Genomic DNA, 27,065 nt, shown 5'->3' on the forward strand with positions numbered 1-27,065 from the left:
GTTGCTAAATTCTGCTATTTTTGGCTTAAACTAGCTTTTATATGGGCGGGTAAAAATTCATTTTTCTTTGAAAAAATAAAAAATCTAATTTTTTTGAAATGAATAATAAATAAATTACTAATTCTTAAAGATGCTGTTTTATAATTTTTTTAAACAATTAAACGTATAATTATACCAACTAAAATATCATAATATCGAGGGAAGAACTAGAATTGATCTTAGGATAAATATTAAATTTTTTAATAATAAATAAAAGTCTTTATTGTTAATTTCCAATTCAGACATATGAAATAGTCAAGGTGAAAAATCTATTAACTTATGAGTTCTACCATGAAGAGAAACTAATTAATCATAGTGATTATGTCTAATTTTGTTGTGAAATTTTGAGCAAAATTAGTTTTTTTTGCATTGCTCATACAATGATTCCATATGACAAAATCATTATCAATGAGTTTCTTGTCTCCAAGTAAGAGCTGGTTTTGGGTTGGAATTGGAAGGGAAAAGGAAAAAAAAAATTGGGTTATAGTTAGTATGTGCTGGTAACAGATAATCCTGAAGGTTGTTCCCGTCCCTGTCAGGGAAGTGCCAACCATCTCTCCTTTGTCCGAACACTGAAAATTGTTCTTCCGAAACAGGAGTATATATTGTCCTGTTTCTGCTACTTTCCCATGTGGTTTTATCGGAGAAATCAAAACAAGAGCAACAAACACTGCATCACTTGCCAATCGCGACATTATTACATGCATGCTTCAGGACTTTGGCAATACCATAATTTGATAACAACACTATTTGCAATGGCACCAACACTGTAATCTCAAAATGTAATGTCAGGGAACTGTTTATAGAAGCTTTGGCGGTTACTCCTACTGTAGAAATACTGAAGAAAAAAAATAAGAGTGAACAGATTGAAAGTTTCTTGATTTTATTCTTTGTTCTGTTCATAAATTTACAAAATTTTGAAGAGAAACTCTCTGGGTTTTCTGGGTTCTTCCTTTCATTTCCTCAATTGGTCAGCATTTGCATTACCAGAAGAAAGATGCGACCGATACCTGATAATCTATTCCTAGATAAAGCTCTTTCAGGGCCTTAAAAATGATCAATTACCACCATTAGAGGAGCACTCTTGAGTAGAAATCAGGGAAAAAAGAACCTGAAACAATTAAAGAACACCTGCAGCATCTACACCGACATTAATTTGCTATTTTTTATTAAAAATTATTAAAAAATTCATTTATTAAAAAATACATAAAAACACTAAAATAAAAATAGAAAATTACAAAAAATATTTTTAATATTATAAATATATTAATCTATTAATATAAAATTTATTTATTTTATTAGAATTTAATTTATTTAAAATGTTGAGTTAATTTTTATTTTATTTTATTTAAAATATATAAATAGAACACGATGTAATAAATGTTCTCAATTAACAAAACTATTTACTGAGGCTACAGACACCCAAGGAGTTGAATTCCTATCATAGCACAGAAATTTTAAAACCAAATACTTTATCAAAGAGTTAAAAAGCAAATACTCTGTCATTTCTGAAAAAAGAACTTATTTGACAAGGAACCTCCTGGAAGAGTTTGCTCTGAAAGGGTTATTTTTGTCATTTGCGCTTAAGCCCTTATAGTCTTGAAACATGTGGATTCATGATTAATGGTGATTGGTGTGAAGTGAGAAGAGTCTAAAATTGACAAAGAAGTTTCCAAGGATACAAAATTTCCAAGCGAACGACAACAATCAAGTAATTGTCGTCTCCATTTTCTTCCAATATTTTTATTTTATTGTCCCCTTGAATTGACAAAGATATTGCATTCTATTTATATATTGACTGGGATTTGAAGAATCCTGAGATTAAAACAAAAATCAACCATCACTTACTAATTAATTGACTTAGATGTTAATGTCAATTATTTGGTTATTTTTAATATTTTCTTTCATAAAAGATGATAGATTATAGACTAAACTATTATATAAACACAGATTTACTTAATTTAAAGAAAGAAATTTCTTGTCAAAAGAAAGAAATTTCTTGTCAAAAGAAAAAAAGAAAAAAAGTTTTAAGAATTTATCAATTGATAAATAATATATCATTATATTGCTTATCACATGATATTATTATACTTTTTATTATATAATATTAGTATTGACATTTTTAAACTGATGTATATGATAGTCTTGAATTAATAAATTATAAATTATTTTTTAAAAGGAATAATTATGATATTTTACTTTTTTGTATTATATTTTCTAAATCAATCAATAAATTTTAAAATTAAAATAAATAAATAAAAAATCTTTGTAACATTATTCACAGAAACTTCTTAAGATGGTTGGAAAATAAATTTATTGTTGTATTTTATTTCTATAGAATAATGATGTGGAAATACATTCTTTAAATGAACTATTTAGAATTTCTTTTTCTTTAGGAGAAAAAAGAAACAATTTATTGAAATGCTAAATCCTAATCCTAAAAAAATAGAAAATATATTTCCTTCTCCAAATGCTATAAGGCCACTTGGCAATTTATAAATCCAACCCTAGAAACATCACTTACAGCACAAAAGCCTCTCCTTTTTGGCATACAGTATTTGCGGCATAACACCTTCAAAATCTTCACCTCTTATCTATCTATCACCAATATTCTCAGCCGCCTTCTCATCGGAAATCTGACGTCATTCATGGCCGCCAGCACCGCTGTCATCTTCCACCTTTTCCAGCAAGCTTTTTCGACTTCCATTATTATTATTGTTCCCACAATTTCAACCATTCACTAAAAGAACAAAAAAGAGAAAAAGATTAAATCTTTATCTTTATCTTACTCCGTTTCTTGATAGTTTTTATCATACATTCTGTGTGTGGGTTTGATAGAAGATACTGAAAAAGAAATTGAGAGATGGGTATTTTAAGTAGTTATAGTGTTTGCTTGAAACAGTCTGCTCTTCAGCTTCAGCTTCCCCATTCTGTTTCAACTGATTTCTATAAGAGGTTAAGCTTTTTCACTTCTTGATATTGTTTGTCTCTTATGGATTTTTTATAATATGTGAATAATAAATTCTTTTTTTCTTAAAAAAAAAAAGCATGTGACTCATCTGAACCCAACAAAATTTATTTTATATTAGTGATCTGAAGTTGCTAATGCTTAAAACTTGGAAGTACAAAGATTTATTACTTTGTGTTTAGTTATTGTCTAATGGTGCATTTCTTTTCATTCCATGAAACAGGAGGAGTGGTAAATGGAGATCTCCACAAGCTGCTGTAATACCCAATTTTCATCTTCCTATGCGTAGTTTTGAGGTCAAAAATAGGTAAACTATATGCACTTGCATATATTGTGAACTTTATTTGTTTTATATTCTTTTTTCTCGCTTCTTGTTGTAGAGTAAATTATACAATGGGTGCATCATGTAACTATATACATGTGTATTTGTGTGTTCTAGTGCTATGCTAAAGAATATGCTCTCCATCTTTGTAATGTAAGAATTAAGGTACCCGTGTATTACATTCTTTAATAGCAATTATCAATGCATAGTGCTTCCCTGCAGCTGATCTGATGTTTATCTGGGTTTATGGCAAAGATTTGCCTCATTGTAGGGAGAAAACAAAAACTTAAAGGGGTTCCTAGGCTCACAATGGTTCTTTTAAGTTCATTTATGCAGCAATCTTTTTTCCAGTGTTTGAACAGTAGCACTTGTAAATAAAGTGCCCTAAGTTTGTTCCAAAATTATAGATGATCAAACACTGATTATTTGCTGTTGAGTATATGGTCAAGCAAAATCTCTCCATCTCTGATTGTAGTTTAACTGACATGTGTCAACTTTAGTTGCAAGTTGCAACTTTTTGTTATATGAGTCGGGGAAAGCAGGGCGGCCATTGAAAACCTATTTACCTTTCATATGTTAATAAGAATTTGATATTTGCATCTAATAGCTGAAAATTTGAATAATCTGGATGATTTACTGGAAAGATTTCAAATTGGATGTTTGAGTCTCAAGACTGGTGGAAACTTGGTAGTATATTTTGATCAAGTGAAAGACAATTAAGTTTGGCATGCTTTATCATGATTTCTGTGTTTTAATAATTAGTATGACCAAGTCATGCCTGTTCAATTTGCATCTGGTTTGCTTGAAGTAGAACTTCTGAAAGCATACGCGTGGAGTTTTGAGCACAAACGCTTGCTAAAAATTTGCATGCTTGGATTAAGAATTGATGCCACAGACAATTTTTCTGCTCTTCTAATGGTTGTAGGACATCATCAGAGGATATAAAATCTCTTAGATTGATAACAGCCATCAAAACCCCATATTTACCTGATGGTAGATTTGATCTTGAAGCATATGACGCCTTGTTGAATATGCAAATTGTTAATGGTGCTGAAGGTGTGATTGTTGGTGGCACAACTGGTGAAGGTCAGTTGATGAGCTGGGATGAACACATAATGCTTATTGGCCATACAGTTAACTGCTTTGGTGGTTCAATCAAGGTCATTGGAAACACTGGAAGCAACTCTACAAGGGAAGCAATTCATGCCACAGAGCAAGGCTTTGCTGTTGGTATGCATGCTGCTCTTCACATCAATCCTTATTATGGTAAAACCTCTTTGGAGGGTTTGGTTTCTCACTTTGATAGTGTTTTACCTATGGGCCCCACTATTATTTATAATGTCCCATCCAGAACTGGCCAAGATATCCCCCCATGTGTGATTCACACTATAGCACAGAGTCCGAACTTGGCAGGTGTGAAGGAATGTGTTGGTAATGATCGGGTGGAAGAATACACAGAGAAAGGAATTGTGGTGTGGAGTGGGAATGATGATCAGTGCCATGATTCTAGGTGGAACCATGGAGCTACTGGAGTAATATCTGTTACTAGCAACTTGGTCCCGGGCTTAATGCGACAACTTATGTTTGAGGGGAAGAACCCTGCACTGAATTCAAAACTTTTGCCTCTCATAGATTGGCTGTTTCAGGAGCCCAACCCTATTGGATTGAACACAGCTCTTGCACAACTTGGAGTCGTGAGACCAGTTTTCAGGCTACCATATGTACCTCTTCCTCTGGCACAGAGGGTAGAGTTTGTGAATTTAGTGAAGGCAATAGGGCGTGAGAATTTTGTAGGAGAAAAAGATGTTCGAGTTCTGGACGATGACGACTTCATATTGATAGGTCGGTATTAATCAGGTTGTGTTGTTTAGGACGACCTTTAGATCGAGTTCAATGACTAGTTTGTTTCTTAAATTTCAGTTACAAATAAGGCTTCTTTCTTTATAGTTGATACCTTGTTAAATATGGATGAAAATGTAGTGCTTGACTGATGGGATTGTGCTAAATGCAGTGCGCTTTTAATATTCAAAAAATCTCAATTCAGGTTTCTGCTGCTTGCAAATGTTTAATATGTGATTTTTATACACTCCTATCTGAAGGACATTTTACTAAAATATCGTATGGAGCTGTCAATGCTTGCTGTCTTCAGTAGCATGATGCTGCCATGGCATTAGCCGCCGCAGTCAGAGTATAATTTTGAGTACTCGTCAATAAATAATTAAATGTATATGTGGAAAATAGGAGTGTCAAGGAAGGAAAGAAAGTTTGACAAATGCAAGCAATGAGGTGGGAGTCAGTTGGAGATTGGCTGTCTATTTGTCTGCACTCTTGTCATTATGATTAAGTAGTTAGACATGTCTTTCTTTAAGCCATTAGAAAGATTGACTAATATATATATATATATATAATATATATAATTTATTCTTTTCTCAAAGCCATCAACTTCCTGAATTTTGACATCTTCTCACTCTTATTTATTCTTTACAATGACAATGAAATCACAATTTTTCTTTTATTAGATGCTTATAACTTGGTTTCTCAGAAAAGAAGAATGACAGTGGGTTAGATTTCTTCAGTATCTTAGAAAGAAAACTGTAGACATGTTTGAAAATGTTTCCTTTTATTGCTGAACAAATCCTGTTTGGTAAGTTAATCACAATTGTTTTCTCTTTTTGCCAATAAATCACAATTGTTTCATTTCATGTTTAATCTGAGTTGCTTCCTCGAGTGAAATGGTCACCACAAGCTCTGAATGCATAATATAATGCATCCATTTGATGGTTATATGCATTCTATAATTTAACAGTTTCAAACTGTAAAAAGGGATTTCACTAGAGAGAGAAAGTGTGCGCATGTATGTTTGGCGAGAGAGAGAAGCATCATGCATGCTTACATTTCCAGAGCAGCTTTAAGAGAGCCAAAATCCAAACAAACAGACTACCAAACGGTTTTTTTTTTCTTGCTCTATCCATAATTACATTAGATGGTCTTATTTTATGAGTTGCAATCATTTCTTGAGAACAAATTGCAACTACAACAAAATTTGCTATAAACTAAAACAAATCACTGAAAAAATGATAATTTTAATCACAAGTTCAAAGAAATAAAAAATAATGGCATCAACAAATTGGCCTGAATATAGAATCAGTTGGATCAAACATATGCCTTACCTACTCTTTAGTCATTCACAGTTGCGAGCTGCTGGTGTTTAGGTGCTCTGTGGCCTCAAATGATTGAACGGACGATGACGGTTTCCTTGTTGCCTATGATGGGAGGTAGATGAACGTGGCGAACCAGAAGTAGTTTTGCTCACCTTCGGCTTTTCCTTGATTGCATCTATTTGTTCTAATGCCTCCAGAACTTCTTTCATGGATGGCCGGCTTTTAGGATCCGATTCTAGACATTTTAAAGTAAGTTGTGCTGCTAGTTGCATTGCCTTGGATGAGTACTGGCCCTCTATCCTCACATCCATAATGTTCTTTAACTTTCTTTTTTGCGAAAGAATTGGCTTTAACCATTCAATCAAATTTTGCTGCCCATTTGGACGCTTAGTATCAAGTGCCCTTAAGCCGGTCATTATTTCAAGCAGCACCACACCAAAGCCATACACATCACTCTTGACATATAAATGACCTAATATTATAGTAAGATGCAATGTCAGCAAATTTTATATAGTTCTCTGCTTATGGGTTAAACTACAATAGCCAATTTTGAGCAGTAGTTTAGATAATCTATGCTTGTCTGGCTTGTTTATAAGACCCCATAACTAAAAATTTAGTCAGAATTTCTACTTCTGAGTCCTTCACTGCCATAGATATCATATAATATCATAGCAACGGTGAAATCATTTTAGTTGTTCTACTATCCTGACCTGATATTTATAATTCATGAAGTTGCTTGCAATTATACAATTTCCAATTTGCCATTTACAGTATTTACCTGTTGCAATGTACTCGGGAGCAGCATAACCGTAAGTTCCCATAACCCTAGTTGTCACATGGGAGTCCCCACCTGAAGGACCCAATTTGGCCAAACCAAAATCTGATATTTTCGCATTGTAATTCTGAAACAGAAAAGAGAAAAAAAAAAAAAGGAATGTCACGAAAATACTCATAAATATGAATTATATATGACAAATAATGTATGCCTGCAACTGAAAGGGAACCTCCAAAACTCCATATCCCTTTATCTATGGTTGTTTATACTCCAAACTACAGTAAAAGGGCGCCTTCTATCCTTAAAATAGCAATATTGTAGGGTGCAAAAATTCAATTGTGAGTTTAATTTCGGTAGTTATCAACAAGTAACATGACAAAATAAAGGAAAGATGGAATATTTGAAATTGGTGTCTCCACTCCAAGATCTTCGTTTGTGATTAAATGGCAAGTTTTCACTTTAGAGTTTCATCATCAACCAAATTTAAGGTGATGCTCAATTTAGTATCTATAGAAAAGTTAACTTGAAAAGGAAGTTTATTGTATTTAATCCTATTCAATGCAGATATTTTCCATGGTCATTAAATAGCATTTCTTGGTGTCAAGTGGAAAATGCGTTGTTGTCGAATTTCAATTTAGTAGAAATGGAAAAAAAGTGTTCAAGCACATATGTAACATATGTCCACAATCAGTATGGTTGCCAAATTCCTATAGCTGGTATCCACTTCTTTCATCTTTTAAGAGATACTAACAGAAATTTTAAATAAGGTCTCACGTTGTTTAAAAAGAGAGAAAGAAGAAAAGGTCATGTAAACTTAACCCCATCAAGTAGTATGTTTGAGGCCTTGAAATCTCTGTAAATGACTTTCTTATCTGAAGTATGAAGAAAGGCAAGACCTCGAGCTGCGCCAATGGCTATTTTGAGTCGTAACTCCCAAGACAAAGGTTCAACTGCAGGATTTTCTGCAGAACCAAACAATCAAATGATCAGTAGAATCCATAGAATTAGCAATTTTTTTTTTTTTTAAATTTGTTTCCTTCTGACTCTTTTCTATCAATTCTTACTTCTGAATAAATGGTTCTCCAAGCTTCCCTTCTGCATGAACTCATACACAAGCAGTAGCTCTTTATCCTCCCAACAATAACCTATCAATTTAACCAGGTTCGGATGTGATAGCCTTCCTAGAAAATTGACCTCCGACTGTATGATCAAATGGAAAATGCAGTTAGCACCAATAAGAATCTCTACATTGCATAAATTTAAAGAATTTCCTAGCACAAGGCATTGCTGAATAGTTGAGCACATGCCCCATAATGCAGGAACTAAAGGATGCAGCACCTTTTTTCTCCTTCTTTCAGCCTTAAATGAAAACAATAGCAGTGTTGTAAATGTAAAGCAGTTTACAGTTTGATCAATCAGGAACAACTGTAAAGCAGAGTTGCTTACAGCATTTTATCTTAAAAGGGTCATCATAGCAATAACTATATGACTGCAAAGATGACCTTAGGAGAATGGCACCCTCATTCAATTATCACACCAACAGAAATATTGGACTGTGAATCTGCAAGTAACCTTATGAATAAGGCACTTTTTGTCAATTATCATACAATATGGAATACCAGTCAATGGCATACCAAATCTCCTTACAGCTGGGACCTATTTTGGAAAAATGATTGAAGCCAACAGCAGACACAACGCTAATTTTTCCCCATGGTCACAGACTCAGCAAAACAAGAACCAAGGAAGCAGAATGATCAATAATTGCTTTACAATTTCATTCTTTTCTTTAATGAAGGATAATAATAGAATTGAAATTACCTGCCACTCTTGAAACCCTTGCATACTTTCTGAATTTAGTTTCTTGATAGCAACAACCATCCCAATGCCAGTTTTAGAAGGTGCATAAGTCTTTTCATCTATCCATCCTTTGAAGACCTTACCAAAACCACCCTCACCCAACAAAGTATCTGCTCTGAAATTCTTTGTGGCACTCTTCAAATCAGCAAAGGTGAACTCTTTCATGTTTGGCACCTCTAATATTTGACCGTTTGGATTTGCATCATCATTCATTTCACTTACAGCAGCAGAGAATTGACTTTTCCCTGCACTGCTACTTGTAGCTGAGAAATCCATGGTAGTGGTGTTGAAAGTATTATTTGATGATGACCCTTTAGCATAAAAAATACAGAAATTATTAGATCACACTTGAAAAAACAAGAAAAACCCATATCAAGAAGCAACTTTTCAAGACCCAAGAAACAAGTAGAAGTTCTTAAAAAGAACAACATACCTGGGGTAGTTGGATTGATGGTGCTAAAAGCAGAGGTAGAATTATTAGTAGCATCATGAGAAAAAGAAACAAAGCAATTACCCATGATATTTGACTTTTCAAGAATCTCTCTCTCTCTCTCTCTCTCTCTCTTAGATATATGCTGCTTTCTTGCTGCTATGCTACTCCTTAGATCAAGAAAACATGACAGTTTCTTGATTATAACAAGAACTAAATATAAATCACAAAGATTAAACCTCTAAGGCAAAAGAATAGTGAGAACCAACTAAGAAATGAAAACTAAATAAATAAAAATTGAAAAAGCAAGAAAAAGTTGGTATTGTTACTTTTGGATGATTATGAGGTTATTTATTCAATTTCTTTTTTGTCTTTTAGGTGGAGGAAGAATTTTTCCTTGTAGTTACCATGAAATCCACTCTCTTTTCTTTCCAAATTTTTGTTGTGTATTTTCTGTTTTTTCTCCAATTATAGGCTAAAAGGATATTCAATGAACTAAATTATATAATAAAGATTTTATTTTGCAGTTTTACCTTTTTCTGTAAATAAATAATAATAATAATAATAATAATAATAATAATAATAATAATAACAATAAAAGAGATTAAGATAATTTAAAGTTACTACTGATTCTGCCGCTATTTTTGTTTGTTAAAGCAAAGGCCACATGCGTTAGTATTGTCCATAGTCAAACAGGCGTGTTGTGAATTAGGATTATTACATCCAGTGCCCCAATCTTTTCAATTTGACAATTCAGTATATAAATTTTATTTAATAACAATTTAGTATAAAAACTCGTAAACATTAGCCTAGTGGATGAAGTGTTTTCAGAAGGACTTGAATTGAAATTCTAGAGAGAATAATTTTTAAAGGAATTATGTCTGTTATAAAATGATCAAATCATATTTTGGTCTGATCTTTCCACTTGGCTTTAAGGTTGGCGTTCTGATCACGAGTTTTAATTCTATTTTAAGCTAGTTATAACTCTTTGAATATATTCAGTATGAAATAGAGTCTTATATAATTACATATAATTCTTATCGTTCTTTTTTATAGTTTTGTTCTATTGGATCTCTCGACATCTATTTTATTTTCTTAAATTCTCGAACTATTATTTTCTATCATTAAAAACTAATTTGACAGATTTAATATTATATTAATATAAATTGATAAACAGTATTAAATATAATAAGTAAAAAATAGTCAACACAATACATATATGATTAAAAGAAAATGCCCAAGTCATGCTTTGGTTAGATATTTTCCACTTAGCTTTAACTCTATTTAAAACTAGTTATAACTCTTTAAATATTTCAATGTGGAATAGAGTCTGTATAGTTTTCAATGTGGAATAGAGTCTTGTATAGTTACGTATAATTCTTATCATTCTTTTTTATAGTTTTGTTCTATTGAGTCTCTCGATATTTATTGTGTTTTCTTAAACCTTCGAACTATTATTTTCCAACACATTAAAGACTAATTTAACAAATTTATTATTATATTAATATCATTGATAAACGAGATTATATATTTATAAGTAAAAAATAGTCAACAAAATCCATGTATGATTAAAAGGAAATGTCCAAGTCATGCTTTGGTTAGATCTTTTTCACTTGGCTTTAAGGTTGACCTTGCAATCACGAGTTTTAACTATATTTTAAACTAGTTATAACTCTTTGTACATTTTAGTGTGGAATAGTCTTGTATAGTTATATATATTTCTTATCATTCCTTTTTATAACTTTATTCTATCGAATCTCTCGAAATCTATTGTATTTTCTTAAACCTTCAAACTATTATTTTCCATCATATTAAAAAATAATTTAACAGATTTAATATTATATTAATATAATTGATAAACAACATTAAATATAACAAGTAAAAAATAGTCATCAAAATCCATGTATGATTAAAAGGAAATGGCCAAGTCATGCTTTGATTAGATCTTTTATACTTGGCTTTAAGGTTGGCGTTGCGATCACGAGTTTTAATTCTATTTTAAACTAGTTATAACTCGTTACATATTTCAGTATAGAATAAAATATTGTATAATTACATATAGTTCTTATTATTATTTTTTATAATTTTATTCTATTGAGTATTTCGACATCCATTGTGTTTTTTTAAACCTTCGAACTATTATTTTTCATTACACTAAAAATTAATTTGATAAATTTAATATTATATTAATATAATTGATAAACGGCATTAAATATAATATATAAAAAATAGTCAATAAAATCCACATATGATTAAAAGAGAATGATGTGGAAAAGAAATGAGGTAAAAATATAGATTTGACCTATAAGAAACTAGCAGGATCCGTTGTGATATTTTTTTTTTTCTCTTAAAAGAAAAATATTTATAATACTTTAAATACACATTATTAAATAATGAGTTCTGAGACCCGCCGCATATAATATTAAGATTATAGGTAAAAAGAGTCAAAGATTGAAATCTTAAACATCTTTATTATTTTGAGGTGAGGGAAATTACATGGAAATGAGAAGAAAAAGTCAAATTAAAATACGAAAATATTGATGGCCGTTTAATGGCAGAGTGACCCAGTTGGAGAGCGGGTCAAGAACCGTGCCACTCGGGTTCTGGAGAACTGCTCTCTATTTGCTTCTTTTACTTCATCTTCTCCTTAGCTTTTCTTCCTCATCCACTTCCTCACACTTTTGTCTCATTTCGTATCTCATATATATACAATTTTGAAATTATTTTAAAATCTATCTTTCTCTTTTTCTCAATGTAAATTCTTTTTTAAATTATATTCTTTTTTTAATATATGTATTTAGTTTTAACATATATAATATTAATCAATTATATTAGAATAGTGCTTATTTTATCCTTATACTTCTTATAACATTGATTTAGTGTCGTGTATATTTTGAGTTATTAGATTTTTTTAGATTTAATCACAATCGTTGGATGAAAAAATTATTAATACAATGATAAATTGCTCTATGATAATACTTCTATTAAATTATAATTTTTTTCTAATAATAAAATCAGTTTGGTGGCAAGAGTAGACTACAGAGAACTGTATGTATGAATAATTTGAATTCCGGTGAAATGAGATTATATGATTGGTATACATTTGTCAAGCTGCATATCATTTTCTTAGTTAATGGCAATATTGAGGGACATAGAAAGGTAGTCAAAGCTGGTGGACTTTATGGTTGTCATGTGTGTTCCTACTCCAAAATTGAAGTCCTTTCAATTGAGGCTTTGAACCAGCCTAACCACCTCCCTGCACGTCAGGTTCTTTTAGCTGTTGGGTCTTCACCCCATGACAATGTATCATCACATTCTGATTCTTGTTTCTGTGTCCTCCCACATGTAACCAGCATTCTAAAATACATATGAAAAAAAACCCATTATTCTGATTTGCCAACACAATGTTTTTTTAAGCTCATTTAACACAGTTCATTAGTTAATGAAATGGGTAATTTGTGTCACCAAGGGTTAAAAGGTAATACAAAATATGCTCTGAAACGATTCTTTTTCTTCTGGGTTAAGGGGTAGATATTGTTAGCTTGAAAAAGATGAAGAAAATACCAGAGGATATTCAACGCCACTTGTTGACCTCAAAGTTGACCTTGTAATATTGGTCAACTCTTCCATGTGCCTTGTAATAAGATGTAAGTAAGCAGTCATGTATGGGTCAGCAGACACCCCATTGTAACATCTTCTTCAAGCTTTAAAATCAATAAAAGTTATGTGTCTTTTTGAATTTTTCTTTTTTCATCTTCTTAAAAAGAAGGAACAGGTAAAGGAAAGTATAAAAGGGTTAAGCAAGAGAAAAGGAAAATGTCAACTAACAGGAGGGAACATAAGCAAGTTTCATACTTAGAGAGAGAATTGGATGAATTTTTCTTTATTTGAAATAAAATATAATACAATGTCAATGGTAAATTGTTATTATAATAGAGTGCAAAATCTCTGAATTAATCATCTTTTACTAGTCAGAATTTTTCAACAGCTTATCAAAATAAGAGCTATCTGCATGCATACTTTTGCCATTAGCTTCAGCAAAATGTGAACATGTCTAATTAAACTAATGAGCTATCTGCATATTCTTTTTAGATCAGGCACAAGGCTCATTCAACAAGTAGAAGTAACATGGAAAACTAATGAGCTATAAAAATGTAACAAAAGAAAAGACCTTAGATGGCATGGCATAACAGTTGATAATAGAGAAAAACCAAAAGCCAAAAAGCCATAAAAATGAGATTTAAAAAATGTTAGCATTAGAAGCACACCTGTACATATGGTATTAAGGGTTCTCAGATTTTAAATAAAATAGTTCTGCTCATATTGTCCAATTTCTTCCCAATTCATAGAGAGAGATTCATAAGCCCTGGTTTTTAAGTGCTCTAGCTCTATGCCTTCTCTTGAAAACATCTTGCCGGAATCTCTTCGTCTCGCTTTGTATCTCCATGAATGGTTTCCTCTCTATAGTTTCCTTTTCCCTCTCCAACATTCTTTGCCTCTTTGCCACAGCCATAGCAGCATCCTCATTCTCTTGCTTTTGTCGTTCTGCCTCTTCCTGTCCAAACATTTTGCATCAACAAGCAAGTATATATATATATATATATATATATATATGTGCTCAAATGGATGTACAATTGTACAACTATATGCATGTTAACGTTGATCAAATGCGACTTTGGGTTGATCATCTCTTAGCAAAGTATAATGGTCATAAACATCACAATGAAATATCACGCGGTCCACTCAGTCATTGTAATATCCTATGCAAAGACTGACTTCTGTTAAAGCATTCAATCCAACCCAAAAGCCTAAGTACTAATATAAGCCTCTATATTTTCAATGCAGAATCGTTTCTCCAACACCTTTGATCTAAATATATGGAAGGAAATAGCCTATATAATTTGCAGTCTTTAAAAAGATATAGTTCATGTCAGGCTGCTTTTATGATCCTGAACTTACATTTAAAGCAATGAAATTTCAATATGGTAAAACAAAAAGGAATAAGAAGGACCTGGAGATTACGAATGAGACTGTCAAGGGATTTGATCTTCCTATGAGGCCAACGGGGAATACCGAATTCCCTACACTTCCTCTTCAGCACTGTAAGTCCAACTTTCAGATTTCTTGAAGCTTCCACAATAGGAAGATCAAAGTACTTGACAAGATCTTCTAATGCAATTCTAGCTATGTCTTCAGTGGCTGCTCTTTTTTTCTTCTTTGCTGCTCTACCTGCAAAAACTCTCCATGCAGGAAATCATAGTCAATAACATGAAATCCTTAATTCAAGTCTGCGAAATGCATTGGAAGGAAGAATAAGTATATAGCAAGAAAAGTAACTAAGACCAATTAAAACAAGTTCATATAGTTAACAACTTAGCACGTAATTATTGTAAAATGAAATGACACGAATGAATGTAAGAACCAATTAATTTATTTTACTTTTTAAACATCATAATTAACTAGGTTGCTTAGAAATAGAACCTGGATCTCTCAATTCAATTTGTTGCTTTCTTGATAATTCAGATGTAGGACCTGAATAAGGAAGGCAGTTTAGATCCTGATCTAACACAGGCAGACTTCTCTTAGACTGATAGCAATCTCCTCTGTCTCTTTTGCATTTTCCCTGGAAGAAAAATTGCAATGACTCTTCATCTGCTGTTCTGCAGCTCAACTTGAAAATTAATTGGAGATCATTGGCCAGTGTTGGAATTGATTTCAGCTTGGGGTTTCTGAACATTAGAAAGTAGTCAAACATCTAGTGAAAGAGAATTGAAACACAGAATGAAATTTAGAAAATTACTACTGCCAGAAGTGGACTAACTTGGAAATGACTGTTGAAAAGCAAAAGGTGAATATAAAAATCAATTTTATTACCAAAAGAAACATGAAGAAGGAACTGAATTGAAATACTTGGAATAGCAATAAAAATTAAACTATCTTCATTAATTGTTTCACTTTTCTGTTATTCTACATAAGTTAACAGGACAAACCACTTCAAAATCTTTCAATAGCTGCATACATCGATGAAAGAAACATTATGTTTGAAGATAATTCGATAGCCCATAGCAGATTAAGGGTGATGGGTACCTTTGTATAGTTGAAATGTCATGAAGGAGATGACGACAAAACATCAGTCGTCAGTGATGAAAGAAAAGGAATTGGCATCTGAAATTCTCAGGTACCGTCGTCACTCCTTTGAAGATTAAAAACTTCTAGCCCCAAAATATACCATTTTCAAAACTTTCAATAGCTAAGATGATATGTTTCTCTATGAACAAGTGCTTTGCTGTTATAACTAGAAAAAATCCCACAGAACAAGCTGTCTTTACTAAATAAATTTTGGTTTATAGACGTCCTTCTATACAATTGCTTCAAAGCAGAAAGGAGACTTACAGGCCAGCCCCTTCCATTTCATGAAATGCAAAAGAAAGCAAAATTTACCAGATAATTAAAAAAGAACGGTATTAGAGAGGCCTACAATTCAAATCTGCTGCTTCATTTAGCAGTTTAATCTCACTGTTCTATCTATTATACTTATCTTGACAGACCAATATATTTCTTTAAAACAAGTAGCATAATTCATAAATGCAGAAAAGAATCATAAAAACATCATTGACTACTCATGCTTACATAAATTACCAGAAAAAGAAAAATACCACAACACACAAACTAGGAAACGAAAGAAATTTGATTTCTCTTGCACAAGGTAGAAAATAAAATGATATTTGGGGAAGGGGAGAAAAAAATACAGAAATTGAAAAGCATCCAAGATTGTAGTAATTGGGAAAATGGGTTACCTAGACATTGAGAGTAAAGAAGGAATGTGGATCAAATGAGGAGGATGATCAACATGAAATGCAAAAATGCAGAGCCATAAACCGATCACTTGCCCTTCAAGAAGCTCCATGACCCGAAATTTCACCATCCTGAGAAGTGGGTTTGCTGCCATTTCAACATATGGACTATCCAAAGCAAAAAGAAACTCTCTTTCTACTTCTTTTTCTTTCTCATCCTCCAACCGGTACACATGCAAACTCCTGATTAACTCTGCGGACAAATAAGAAAACAAAACCTCAACAGCAGAAAATCAAAACCCATATGAGGAATTGAATAAAGATTAGTTTTTTCTTTTTCTTTTGAACAAAGAAATTAACAAGAAAAGGAAATGGCATGGCATTGGTTATAACATGAGGAGGTGACAGAGCAAAGTGAGAACCTCTGTTGATGGTGTTTTGGAAGACTAAAAGAGATGTTAAAGAGTTATCTTGAGAAATATCCATGATGGAGAGGAGACCATGATTATTAAAGAAGCAGCATAAAACAGAAATATAGTTATTACTATTAGGTAGATTGAATTGAAGAAGGCAAAAGAACTGAGTGTCTACAACAAGTTTGCATGATCTTTTTTAAGTTGGTGTCACCTCCAGCTGCAGCTCTAGCTCCAGCCTACCCAAATAAATACACATTCTCTCTCTCTCTCTCTCTCTAGTTTTTTTATTTTTCTTCCCAATATATTTAAACATTGCCTAACAGAAAACAAAAAGACCCATGTTTATATTTTAGATAATTGTAGCCATTGATATAAACCCAGCAGAGGAATTCAAGTTCCAAAACTGTTGTATAAAGCTCACTATCTTTTTTTATATGTGCGCCATCAAATTTTCTGTACGAAAAAGAAAAGCATGAACTTGCTTTCTGACAGTTTCTCACATACGGAATTGCAAATGAATTTATTATATTAGTCTAATCATTCAATCTCACATGCATAAAGGATTAAGAGTTAGAATATTAATCATTTTTTTTCTATGGCTATGCAGATTGCATTTTGGCATTTGTTTTGTGATGGTGGCAACTGCAATTAGCATTCTGAAATGAACTGAATATTAACATCTTAATTGATTAGATTATTAATCAATGAAACAAAATTATAACTGGGCACAATCCTGTAAAGAAACAAAAATGAAGAAGTAAATCATTAGGACAGAGAGTCAATTAGTTTGAGTTAGGTGTTGAAGAGAATCCGAGGTTCTTAACTTCTTGTCTGCTCCTAGTTTAAAGCTCATGCAAACTATCACTCTATTCCTTTGGACTCTACTTAAATTTTTTTATTTTTTTTATTTTTTTTTTTAACAATTTGACTAACAACCTCTCAACTATATTACCAATTTTGTCACAGATGATGTTTTTTTACCAAAATATCCTTATTTAACCACCTAAAGAAACATAGGTAAGATGAAAAGAAAAACCAATCCAACTAAACTAACCGAAAAAATTATAATGTTAATTATTAAAAAATTAGTTTCAGTTCAATTTTAATTAGAAAAATTGTTAGTGTAATAAATTAATGGAATGGTATATAATTAAAAAAATCGACCACTAATCAATTAAATCAATTATTTATTTTATTACTAATTTAATTTTTTTTATTTATTTATTTTGTGTATGGCGAGGGAAGCTCACCCCTATCAGAAAAAGGAAGTACAAAATCAGAATATTGGATAACAAAAATAAAAGGGGTAAATGGGTAAGAAAAAGGATGGGTGTAGGCCTGACGAAAGCCTCACCAACAACAAGAAGAAGAAGAACAACCTTAGGTCTGCATGGATGAGAAGTGTCAAAAGAGGTTAAGGAAAAAAAATCAAAAGCAAACATTAAGAAATATTTACATTCAACAATGTCATGCCATTAGAGTGTCTCGATAAGGGAGCTTGGACCGTTGGGACCGTTGCTCTTTTACTGCCTACACTTTTTAAAAGCTTTCGTCTGATTGCATAGCATTAACCAGATTGTTGTTGACGAACTTAAAACAGGCTTTTAAGCCATTAAATAAGAACCCTACACTATTGATTGCAACCCCATAACATAATATGGCATAACCCAGATTTTATTTTATTTTGTAAAAATACATAATTATTCCTCTCAATTTTAATCATTTAGTTATTTTTATTTTTTAATTTTCATTTTAATTTAATAGACATATAAATTTTCTTTTTGTAATATTTTAATATTTTTTATATATTGTAGAGAAATGCTTAAATTTTACCAAAAAAATAAATTTAAAAAAGATTTTACTCTCTTATTAATCTGTCATAGTTACTAGTAAACTGCCTCTATGTTGAAAAACGTTCGATGGTGGGCTCATTTTCATGCATTTGATGTTCATAATTATGTCGATCAAACATATTCATTTTAAATTCTTAAATAATATTAGAGGACTAAATGAGATGAAAATGGAATCCTATCGATTTGTTTTGATTAATAAAAATAAAATATCCAACAAGTATTATCCCTCTCTAGAAAAACAAGCGAACCTTTGTTACAATTTCACTCCAATCCCTAGTCTTTTGCCTTTTGGTGTTTCCCTCTTTGCGGTAAAGGAAAGTCTTCGGCCATGATCAAGTAAGTCCCTTGCAATTTTTTATTGTTTTATTTTTCCATGTTATGAAAATCAGTTTTTCTATAAAATAAAATAAAATAATAAGAACTAATAGTTTATTAATAATGTTGATTTAAAAACCGAATAACAAAAATAAGTAAGACAGAAACTTGGTACCGGACAGACTTGGCCAGCGACAAGCTTCCATCTCCGGCAAACTTGATTAGAGCTTCCAGTTTTGCATTTTTCATTATAAAATGTATTAGTATCATCACATTTAACCAAAATCTCATGACACTGGCATAAGCAAATAAAGATTAGAGCCTACCATGTCATTCATAAACAAATCAAACCAATTCTATAGTGACATGTGGTATTATTTATCAATTGTTATATTTACGCCGATTCACTTTGTAAGTCCCAAATCCACTTTCTTATATTTTACAACAAAAAACTGTTACTTGGGTGGTGCAATTGAATAACTTAAAAAAGTGAATGGTAACATTTGGAGTCTCTCATCCAAATTAAGGAAATGAATTTAGCAATGTCAAATTGTTGCAGAGAAATGCTTTACCATTACAGGCAAAGAGCAAAATCCAGGAAAGCACCTCTTAACTCTCTAAGGCGACCCCAGCATCATGCTCAGAGCTCTCAGGTGACTTCGTCTCTGGGAAGAACTCTTCGTTTGGATACATCTTCTGAAAAAGCTGTGAAGTATATGCACCAGCATCAGATTCTTGTTAGCAACATAAATATTTTACATGTCTATCAAACAATCTTATAGTTTAACCAAAACAGCATCCAGTTGTTTATTCACTCATTTACATCCACTTTTCTTCTCGAACAGAATGTTAAAAATGAAGAAAATCACAGGGATCTTGATGGGAATATATTAATGTCATAAAATATGCAAACAACGATTTGTGTATAGTGAAACCTTAAGCATCAGAAAAATGAAATACCTTCTTAGCTGAATCTAAAACATCATTGTAGTCCAGATTTCCATCAGGCATGGATGTGGAGCTGATAGAATCAAATTGACCCTGAAAAATCATCAAGTCAAGACCATGTCAACTTCAATGTTCATATATGTCCAAACTCAATATATTATTCAGACAGGATGATTCTCTAGTTGAATCAGTAAGATATCATGTACTGTGTAAAGCTTTCCAGTTTCTATGTTGACCCTCAAATTGAATAATTATAATCAATATATAAGAGTTGATTGAATCCCAAACCTAGTAGAGGTACCAAGCAGTCAGACACCCACCCACCACGGAATAAAAGAAAGAAACCAACCCAAAAGAAAAGGGAGAAAAGGACAGCCTAGGATGATAAACTAGGAACCAGCAACAGACCTACTATAAACATGCTTCATATATTCTCAAGCAGTGGTTAAACGAATTTCAATCCAACCAAAAGTTATGACCTTAACATCATAGAACAAGCCAAAGCTAAAATGTCACGCTTGCTAGCAGCTGTTCTTATAAATACATAACACAATTATCAAAAAGCACCTTAGAACAACATACAACATGCCAGAGATAAAATCTGACCCTCAATTGAAGCATCAGAGAAATTCTTTTTCAGGAAGATTAAGCTACATATTAAAGAGGTATAGCAACTGATAATTGACTTAGCGGACAAGTCAGCACCTCTGGAAGCTTTGACAGATTCCAACTATGAGCATCAAAGCAAGATAGAATGATCACAAGAAAAGCTGCAAATGAATTTAAGATGTCTGAGAGGCCAATCTAAACTTGAAACTTAAGGTCTATAACCAAGTAGGGCAATGCAAGCTACAGATTATACAAAGGTACAGCAGCTGATAATTGATTCAGCAGACCTGTCAGCAGCTAAGACAATTTCGACAGCCTCCAACTATGCAGACCTGTTCAATTTGTGAACCCGGGTATTTTAGGCCCAAATCCAAAAATTCATGGCTGTAATTTTGGCCAAGCCTAGCCTAATTGCATAAAAATGTATGAGCATCATGGATCACTCCCTAAATGCAAGTTTAGAATAAGTTCAACTTGACTACCAACAGATAAAACAGAATTACAAGCTCTAGAGAAACAGTATTGACCAAAATCCTCCCGACTGAGTTCCTCAACTAACAGAGGGCTAATAGAGTATAGCAGAATCATGTTAACTATGAAGCTTTGTGCCATAATCACCTATATCTAAGAAAAGCATGTTCAATATATAGCAAATCAAAATCTAATCATAGAAAAGTCAAGATAAGAAGCACCACCGTAGTCAGCTCCTGAATATACAATGCACTCCAAAGTAACATGCTTTGAACTTCTGTATTCTCAGTTTGACCTGTGGAGCAGCTTTCAGGATTTTCAGAATCGGTAGAAGACAGAAGAGCATTCATGGCTGTATTTAGTAACTTCTTTCCTTGATGGACATCATCACATAAAGCTGAAAGATAAAGAATAAACCTAAAAGGAAAGAAAAAAAGAGCTTTAAGAAAGGACAGAAGATCGCCAATAATAGAATTACAAAATTCACAGTTTTCATATAAACATGAGAGTGCGTGAGAGGGAATAGCTTATAGCAAAACAAACAGTGAATCTCAGAAATGAACCTGTAGTCAGTTCTTATCATATTACCTTAGGTGAAATAAAAATAACAAATAATTATTTCATCTACAAAAAAGTGTAACTACCATTCCCATATCATGGCCTAATGTTGGTCTTACTAGGAGACTGAAAAGATGAGCTAAGCAAATCTAAGAATTCAACAATGTTTTGGATTAGTAGGCGGCTCAGCAAACTCAAAGTAGAACCCCCAAATCAGAACAAACTTATGAAATAAAAATAAAAAAGATCAACTTTAATGCATAACCCATCCTTTCCAGTTGAAATTTAAATCTCACAGTTAAAAACAATTGTAAACAAATCAAGGCTTCAGGACTTTTGTCTTTTTCTCAAAGAAGTCCATCAGTTATAAATGCTAGGAATTACATAATTCAATTAGTTCATTAGTAAGAAATTTTCTTGCTTCATTCATTTGATAGTTATAATTGCTTTGAATTGCAGATTTCTACTTGGGTGGGAGCTTAGCTTTCAGATTATGATGCTAAATTTCCCCCAGCATATTTAACTGTACTATATTCAGCCACATAAAGAGAAAGTCAAAGGAAAAGCAAGAAAATTGATAAACACATACAGTAATAGTGCATTTTCTCCAAAAACATATAGAAACTTACATGTTTGTAGGACAAACAGCTAAATTGCCACCCATCTGAAGAGCTCGAATGGATGTACTCTGCTCAGGGTACAAGGCTAAATAGAGAGGGGTTATTCTTCCACTTAATTCTATTAAATTAAAACAGCAAACCTAGAAATTGATCTTACATCGAGGAGGATATACAGCCAGAAAATTTGATGTGTCCGGCTTTAGGGAACATTTGGTAATGCATATTGCCCTAGCCACCTTTTGTTTAACATCTCTCACACTCAAAAAGCAAAAGCTTTCATGTAGAGGATCCGATGGGGAGGATGGAACTGTAAAGGAGGGATCCAGAACTAGCTTCTGACTATATATTTCCTGCCCAGAAGCCAACCTTATACCTTTGTAATTGCCATTATTCTGAAAAATAGTTCGAAGAAAAAAGTAAGATTTACACCTCAAAAGTAGCAATTAATATAATAAACAAATTGTAAGCATATTTCAGCACCTTGTCCATTAGCAGAGCAACCACGGGCATTCGCAAAACCTGTATGACAGAAGTTTCAAATACAGATAAACATATTACATTTAATAAGAAAAAACTGTACATTTTCACTGTATAAGAAAAATGCCTATTTTAGGTTAGCTATGCAATTTCATTGCTTTCCCCTTTACCAGAGGATGGAAGATGGTTATCAGGGCTCTACATATCCTTAAATCCAGACACACGTAGAAGCCCAGAGATCTATACAACCCTAAGATAAAAGAAAGTAAAATATTCTTTTAATTGCAAAAAGAAGGCACTATTAGTTAACCAAACTTAAGAGTCCATATTTCACCAAGAAGAGAAAAAAGTTCATAGCACCATTAGGTGCAACTTACGTAAATACAGCCTTTCACTGCAGCACGACGGCAAAAGGCTGGTGGCAGTTCTCCTTGACCATATATAGGATAAATAAAAGCTCCAAGTGCATTTGTAAACCTGGAAGAAATAACAACAATAATGAAAGAGTACAGGCAATTGGTTCTAACTTGGTTAGATAATATAAGAACCGTAATGCACATTTCCTCATCCTACGCTTCTATTTGAATTCACCGTATGGAGTAAAATGATGCGATCAGCATTTATGAATTTATAACCATACCAGTAGCACAGCTGTATAAGAAGAATGGAGTAGCATTATCAACCTGCCAATAGATGACTGATACAGAGCCAATCGATCAATTCCATCTTTCGTCTTAAGTAAATCTTTATTTGCCCCTCCGGTGTTCTCTTGATCACAATCTGCCATGACTATTGCGTACAGTATAATCCTGAAGAGAGCAAGCAGATAATAGAAGTACAAGTCACCAAACTAAATAATGCTGCTTATAAGGTACTCTGCAGACGGCCAAAAAAGCTAAAAACATGAGCTGTGTGATTTAATTACACGTCTTCCTATGATGATCATTACTACTAATTCAAAACTTGAAAGCACTAGAGTAACTTGTTTCAAGACTTTTTAGGATGCAGAAAATAAAATGCAATGCTGCTAGTAGCATTCACATAAAATAATGAATTCAATTGCATAAGACTAGAGTTAAAGAAAATGAAAACGAAAATTTTCTCATCAAACTTTTTATGACTGAAAGCATCAAAATAATCAAATAGGAAATTACTAATTCAATATACTTGAAACCATAAAAATCAGAACTTTTATCCTTGATATACTTGAAACCATCAAAAACCAGATTTTCACCCAATCAACCACTTGAAGAGTATGAAAACCCAAAATTGATAATAAAAAGAACTGTGACTAACAGATAGACATCAGTGTGTACGATTTAATCTTTGAAGACAGCTTCATTTTATTTAAGAAGTCCACAAACGGACTCTCCAAATCCTGCTCCGAGATCCTCACATCTTCTTCTTCTTGCTGTTCTTGATTCTCATTAGTGGCAATTTGTGATTGCACGAGCTTAAAAAATCGCATTAACCTATTCTTCTCCATCAAGCTCAAGCTCTTATCTTTAAATATAGCAGCCCTAGAATCTGGAACATTCCATAATTTCCCATTCTCATCACCAACAAAACTCGCATCTATACTCTTAAATTCAACATATTGATTAGCTCCTGTTTTGATCATAAGATCAATAGAGTTATCAGCACAATATAAGACCCTTGGTCCAGATATATCCAGACTAAACTTACTACAATTTTGTTCTATGAGCTCATTACTAAAAGAGGAAATCTCTACGTTTGAATAGAGAGGTTGCGTTGTGAGATTTACGACAGTAAAATCGGGGTGTGGTGTTTGTGGCGGTGGCGGTGACGGTGTAGGGACTGAATTAGAATTAAGGAAAGAGGTGAGATCTGGGATTGAGAGAGAGGAGAAGTGAGAGCCATAGAATTTGTTCTGGTCGATGTGGAGTACGGATTTTCCCGAAGCGCTAGCTGCAGCAGCGATTATTGACTCGGATAAGCCTGTTCCGATGAGAATTAAGTCGAAAGTTGTTGGATCTATTGATGGATATGACGGTGGCTCTGTCATCGCAGCGGCGCGTGAGAATTAGATAACCGTGTGCGTGTATTTAGATTCTACACTAATCAACAGGCAGAGCAGCGTGTTAGTAAGACTTGCTAATGCTGTCTACTCTAGTCTATGGTAAAAGTCTTAAGAATGTCATTATGGCTTAATTACCTAAAAAACCTTAAATTTTTCAAGAGATTCTACCACGTATTATTAAGTGTTTCTAGTTTATTCAAAAATTAAAATATATTGATTTCGATTTTAATATATTTCTACTACATGATATTTTTAAGCAAATTTTATAAAAAAAAAAATCGATGAACTAAATTGCTGATTCTCATATTAAATAAAATGGCACCATTTGTTTTAGTGTTTAAATAAGTTTTATTTTTTAAAATTGTGAGATCTTATTAGCGGAGTGAATAGATAATTTAATTGCTGAATCATATTTTAATTTTTAATTTTATCAAAAAATAATATTATATCAGTAAATTTCAAATATAAAACTCGTCAAATAAATTAAAAAGTTTAAACATTATATCTATTATTATTATGTTTGCATTTCACACGAATAAAAATAAAAAAATCTAAGAAGAGTATATTCAATTAAAATTTTTAAAAATATTTATAGATTTTTTTAAGTGAATGGCTTTTGCAGAGTTTATAGACTTTTATAGAGTTTATGAATTTATTAATGACTTTATAGACATTATTTTGGAAGACTTTTATAGAGTTTATGAATTTGTTAATAATTTTTATAGACTTTATTTTAAAAAGCTTTTATATGCATTTATGACTTTTATAGACGTTGAAATTTTTTTATTGATTTTATTTTGATGTAAGTAAATTAAATTTTATCATATGATAAAATAAAAATTTTAGAATATTCAATAAAAATAGATGTCTTTAATTAAAAAAATCTAACTATCTTTATGTAACAAAACTTAAAATAATATTTTTTTTAAATCAATGTTCATTATTATCCACTTGCTCAACATCATTTCACATATTAGTAGTTATAGCAGGTCTTCATTCATTAGTAGTATCTTTTTTGTTGCTATTGTGTCTTAATAAATAATTCAAATTTCTCTTCTTGATTAACTGCTATAGTTGGAGATGATAAAATTTCATTATCTAGTTTAACCAAATATTTATTTGAATGATACTCTTTTCAAAGAAAATTGTGCAATCTTGTACATACCAATACTAGCTCTGCTTGTGTATTATATGAAAATGGAAAAGCTATTTTAAAAATTGTAAACCGCGATTTAAAGATACCAAATAATTTCTCAAAGAAACATGACAAAGATTAAATAACTCATTTATATTTTCAAGATGACGACCTTGACCGTGAAAATCTTAAAGATGATAACGAACACCTCCAAAAGGAGTTAAAAACTAAAGTCGATTTGGGAATCCACAATCCACCAAAAAATATTTACCTAACATATATATAATAAAAAATAAGATAAAAAAATTAAATATTAAAAGTGAAAATAAATTAAAATTGCAATAAGTATATTAAAAGTACCTTGTGACATTTTAAGTACAAGACTCTTTGACAGAGCATCATTTATACTTTTGAATCATGTGCAGTTCCTTCCCGCCCATTAAGCACATATATGAATTCTAAATTAAAGTTACAAGCTGCTAAAATATTTTACGAAATTATTTTATGATGGTTGCGATAGCTACTAATGTCACTTCCAGTAACCATTGCAAGAATATCAGTACCATCAATAGCTCCAATGCAATCCTGAACTAATAGAAGAAAAATATTTAATTAGAACAACATAATATTAATAAAATATGTACTATAATAAGTAGTAGGAGTGGCAATAATAATAATAAAGTATTATTAAGAATTGATAACGTGCTTACTTTAAAGTAATAATAGAATCTTGTACTTTCTCTAATTTTTTCTAGAATGAAGAAACTGGGTTTAGCCATCATATCTACTGCAATTTTTTTCTAATGCTCTCAAAATTTTGTTTTAAAATTTTAGCTAGCACTGAAACATAAATGATCAAATATTTTGTGAACTAAGCAATATCTAGAGCTTTGACCGACAGTGAGTAAAAAGGCTGCAAGCATTTCTTCGATGCAATTATATATTGTATCCTGTAAGGATGTCTTTTCTCTAATAATCCTGCATAGTTTGAAAAACACGCTAAGATACATTCTATATACTTGTCGAAATTCTGATGGATCTTTATTTAAAATTTTATGTATATAATCGTATCTGTTTGAAGTTTTTGGCCACCTAGATAAAGGATGTTGGATATGATTTTAGGACAGACTAGTTATAAGCTCATTATACAATTGCTTGAATTTTTGCCAACAAATGCTTAAAAGTTTCATACCATTCTTCTTCCATTTCTTCTTTTTCGATTTCTTCGTCTTCTTCTATTATTTGATTTTCTACTTCACCATCTCCATTCATGATT

At 32.0% G+C, this 27,065-nt stretch overlaps 4 protein-coding genes, 1 non-coding gene and 1 pseudogene across 13 annotated transcripts; 1 reads left to right on the top strand and 5 right to left on the bottom strand.

The window, feature by feature from the left end:
• Nucleotides 1-507: 507 nt before the first annotated feature.
• Nucleotides 508-612, bottom strand: LOC112535285. The gene has a single exon (XR_003079450.1). It is a non-coding gene; the product is annotated as a U6atac minor spliceosomal RNA (small nuclear RNA).
• Nucleotides 613-2,533: 1,921 nt separating this feature from the next.
• On the top strand, nt 2,534-5,378 carry LOC8268768 (4-hydroxy-tetrahydrodipicolinate synthase, chloroplastic). Its single transcript, XM_002521667.4, has 3 exons — nt 2,534-2,994; nt 3,231-3,314; nt 4,255-5,378. The coding sequence occupies exons 1-3, from the start codon at nt 2,903-2,905 to the stop codon at nt 5,180-5,182; spliced, it is 1,104 nt and encodes a 367-aa protein (XP_002521713.2). The 5' UTR covers nt 2,534-2,902; the 3' UTR covers nt 5,183-5,378.
• An 889-nt stretch (nt 5,379-6,267) lies between these two features.
• LOC8268769 (probable serine/threonine-protein kinase PIX13) lies at nt 6,268-10,017 on the bottom strand. Its single transcript, XM_025157805.2, has 6 exons — nt 9,556-10,017; nt 9,084-9,433; nt 8,330-8,465; nt 8,085-8,227; nt 7,269-7,392; nt 6,268-6,962 (listed from the first exon to the last, which is right to left on the bottom strand). Exons 1-6 carry the CDS (start codon nt 9,638-9,640, stop codon nt 6,538-6,540), a joined length of 1,263 nt encoding a protein of 420 aa, XP_025013573.2. The 5' UTR covers nt 9,641-10,017; the 3' UTR covers nt 6,268-6,537.
• Nucleotides 10,018-12,528: 2,511 nt separating this feature from the next.
• Nucleotides 12,529-19,151, bottom strand: LOC8281307 (protein RKD5). Of its 6 annotated transcripts, none has more exons than XR_007215981.1 (7): nt 16,769-17,384; nt 16,350-16,599; nt 15,034-15,281; nt 14,564-14,781; nt 13,821-14,107; nt 13,117-13,186; nt 12,529-12,909 (listed from the first exon to the last, which is right to left on the bottom strand). XR_007215981.1 is itself a non-coding variant. In XM_048374553.1 (5 exons), exons 1-5 carry the CDS (start codon nt 19,134-19,136, stop codon nt 13,910-13,912), a joined length of 945 nt encoding a protein of 314 aa, XP_048230510.1. In that variant the 5' UTR covers nt 19,137-19,151; the 3' UTR covers nt 13,768-13,909. The 6 variants fall into 6 exon arrangements, 3 of the variants coding, with proteins under 3 accessions (XP_048230510.1, XP_048230509.1, XP_048230511.1); XR_007215982.1 differs by having other exon boundaries at nt 13,117-13,256; XR_007215980.1 differs by lacking the exon at nt 13,117-13,186.
• A 153-nt stretch (nt 19,152-19,304) lies between these two features.
• On the bottom strand, nt 19,305-24,759 carry LOC8281308 (rab escort protein 1). Of its 4 annotated transcripts, none has more exons than XR_001535399.3 (10): nt 23,930-24,759; nt 23,297-23,422; nt 22,991-23,090; nt 22,617-22,655; nt 22,294-22,528; nt 22,146-22,221; nt 21,183-21,375; nt 20,584-20,648; nt 19,891-19,971; nt 19,575-19,635 (listed from the first exon to the last, which is right to left on the bottom strand). XR_001535399.3 is itself a non-coding variant. In XM_015720872.3 (9 exons), exons 1-9 carry the CDS (start codon nt 24,637-24,639, stop codon nt 19,540-19,542), a joined length of 1,659 nt encoding a protein of 552 aa, XP_015576358.2. In that variant the 5' UTR covers nt 24,640-24,758; the 3' UTR covers nt 19,305-19,539. The 4 variants fall into 4 exon arrangements, 2 of the variants coding, with proteins under 2 accessions (XP_015576358.2, XP_002521716.2); XR_003079447.2 differs by having other exon boundaries at nt 21,180-21,375; XM_015720872.3 differs by lacking the exon at nt 20,584-20,648 and having other exon boundaries at nt 19,305-19,635; nt 21,180-21,375; nt 23,930-24,758.
• Nucleotides 24,760-25,675: 916 nt separating this feature from the next.
• LOC107261462 lies at nt 25,676-27,061 on the bottom strand (annotated as a pseudogene).
• Nucleotides 27,062-27,065: the final 4 nt, after the last annotated feature.

The sequence above is a fragment of the Ricinus communis genome, chromosome 5, assembly GCF_019578655.1.
Source record: "Ricinus communis isolate WT05 ecotype wild-type chromosome 5, ASM1957865v1, whole genome shotgun sequence".
NCBI lineage: Eukaryota > Viridiplantae > Streptophyta > Magnoliopsida > Malpighiales > Euphorbiaceae > Ricinus > Ricinus communis.

Bases quoted from the DNA above. Each gene is read 5' to 3' on its own strand.
- LOC8268768 (XM_002521667.4), top strand. From the start codon at position 2,903: ATGGGTATTTTAAGTAGTTATAGTGTTTGCTTGAAACAGTCTGCTCTT. The intron at 2,995-3,230 runs GTTAAGCTTTTT...TCCATGAAACAG, and splicing joins TCAACTGATTTCTATAAGAG to GAGGAGTGGTAAATGGAGAT. The intron at 3,315-4,254 runs GTAAACTATATG...TAATGGTTGTAG, and splicing joins AGTTTTGAGGTCAAAAATAG to GACATCATCAGAGGATATAA.
- LOC8268769 (XM_025157805.2), bottom strand. From the start codon at position 9,640: ATGGGTAATTGCTTTGTTTCTTTTTCTCATGATGCTACTAATAATTCT. The intron at 7,393-8,084 runs GTTAAGTTTACA...TTTCTGTTTCAG, and splicing joins CAAACATACTACTTGATGGG to AATTACAATGCGAAAATATC. The intron at 6,963-7,268 runs GTAAATACTGTA...CTATAATATTAG, and splicing joins TCCCGAGTACATTGCAACAG to GTCATTTATATGTCAAGAGT.
- LOC8281307 (XM_048374552.1), bottom strand. From the start codon at position 16,832: ATGGATATTTCTCAAGATAACTCTTTAACATCTCTTTTAGTCTTCCAA. The intron at 16,600-16,768 runs GTTCTCACTTTG...ATTTGTCCGCAG, and splicing joins CCAAAACACCATCAACAGAG to AGTTAATCAGGAGTTTGCAT. The intron at 14,108-14,563 runs GTCCTTCTTATT...ATGTTTGGACAG, and splicing joins GTCTCATTCGTAATCTCCAG to GAAGAGGCAGAACGACAAAA.
- LOC8281308 (XM_015720872.3), bottom strand. From the start codon at position 24,639: ATGACAGAGCCACCGTCATATCCATCAATAGATCCAACAACTTTCGAC. The intron at 22,529-22,616 runs GTGCTGAAATAT...ACTATTTTTCAG, and splicing joins TTGCTCTGCTAATGGACAAG to AATAATGGCAATTACAAAGG. The intron at 21,376-22,145 runs GTAAGTTTCTAT...CTTTCCTTTTAG, and splicing joins GCTGTTTGTCCTACAAACAT to GTTTATTCTTTATCTTTCAG.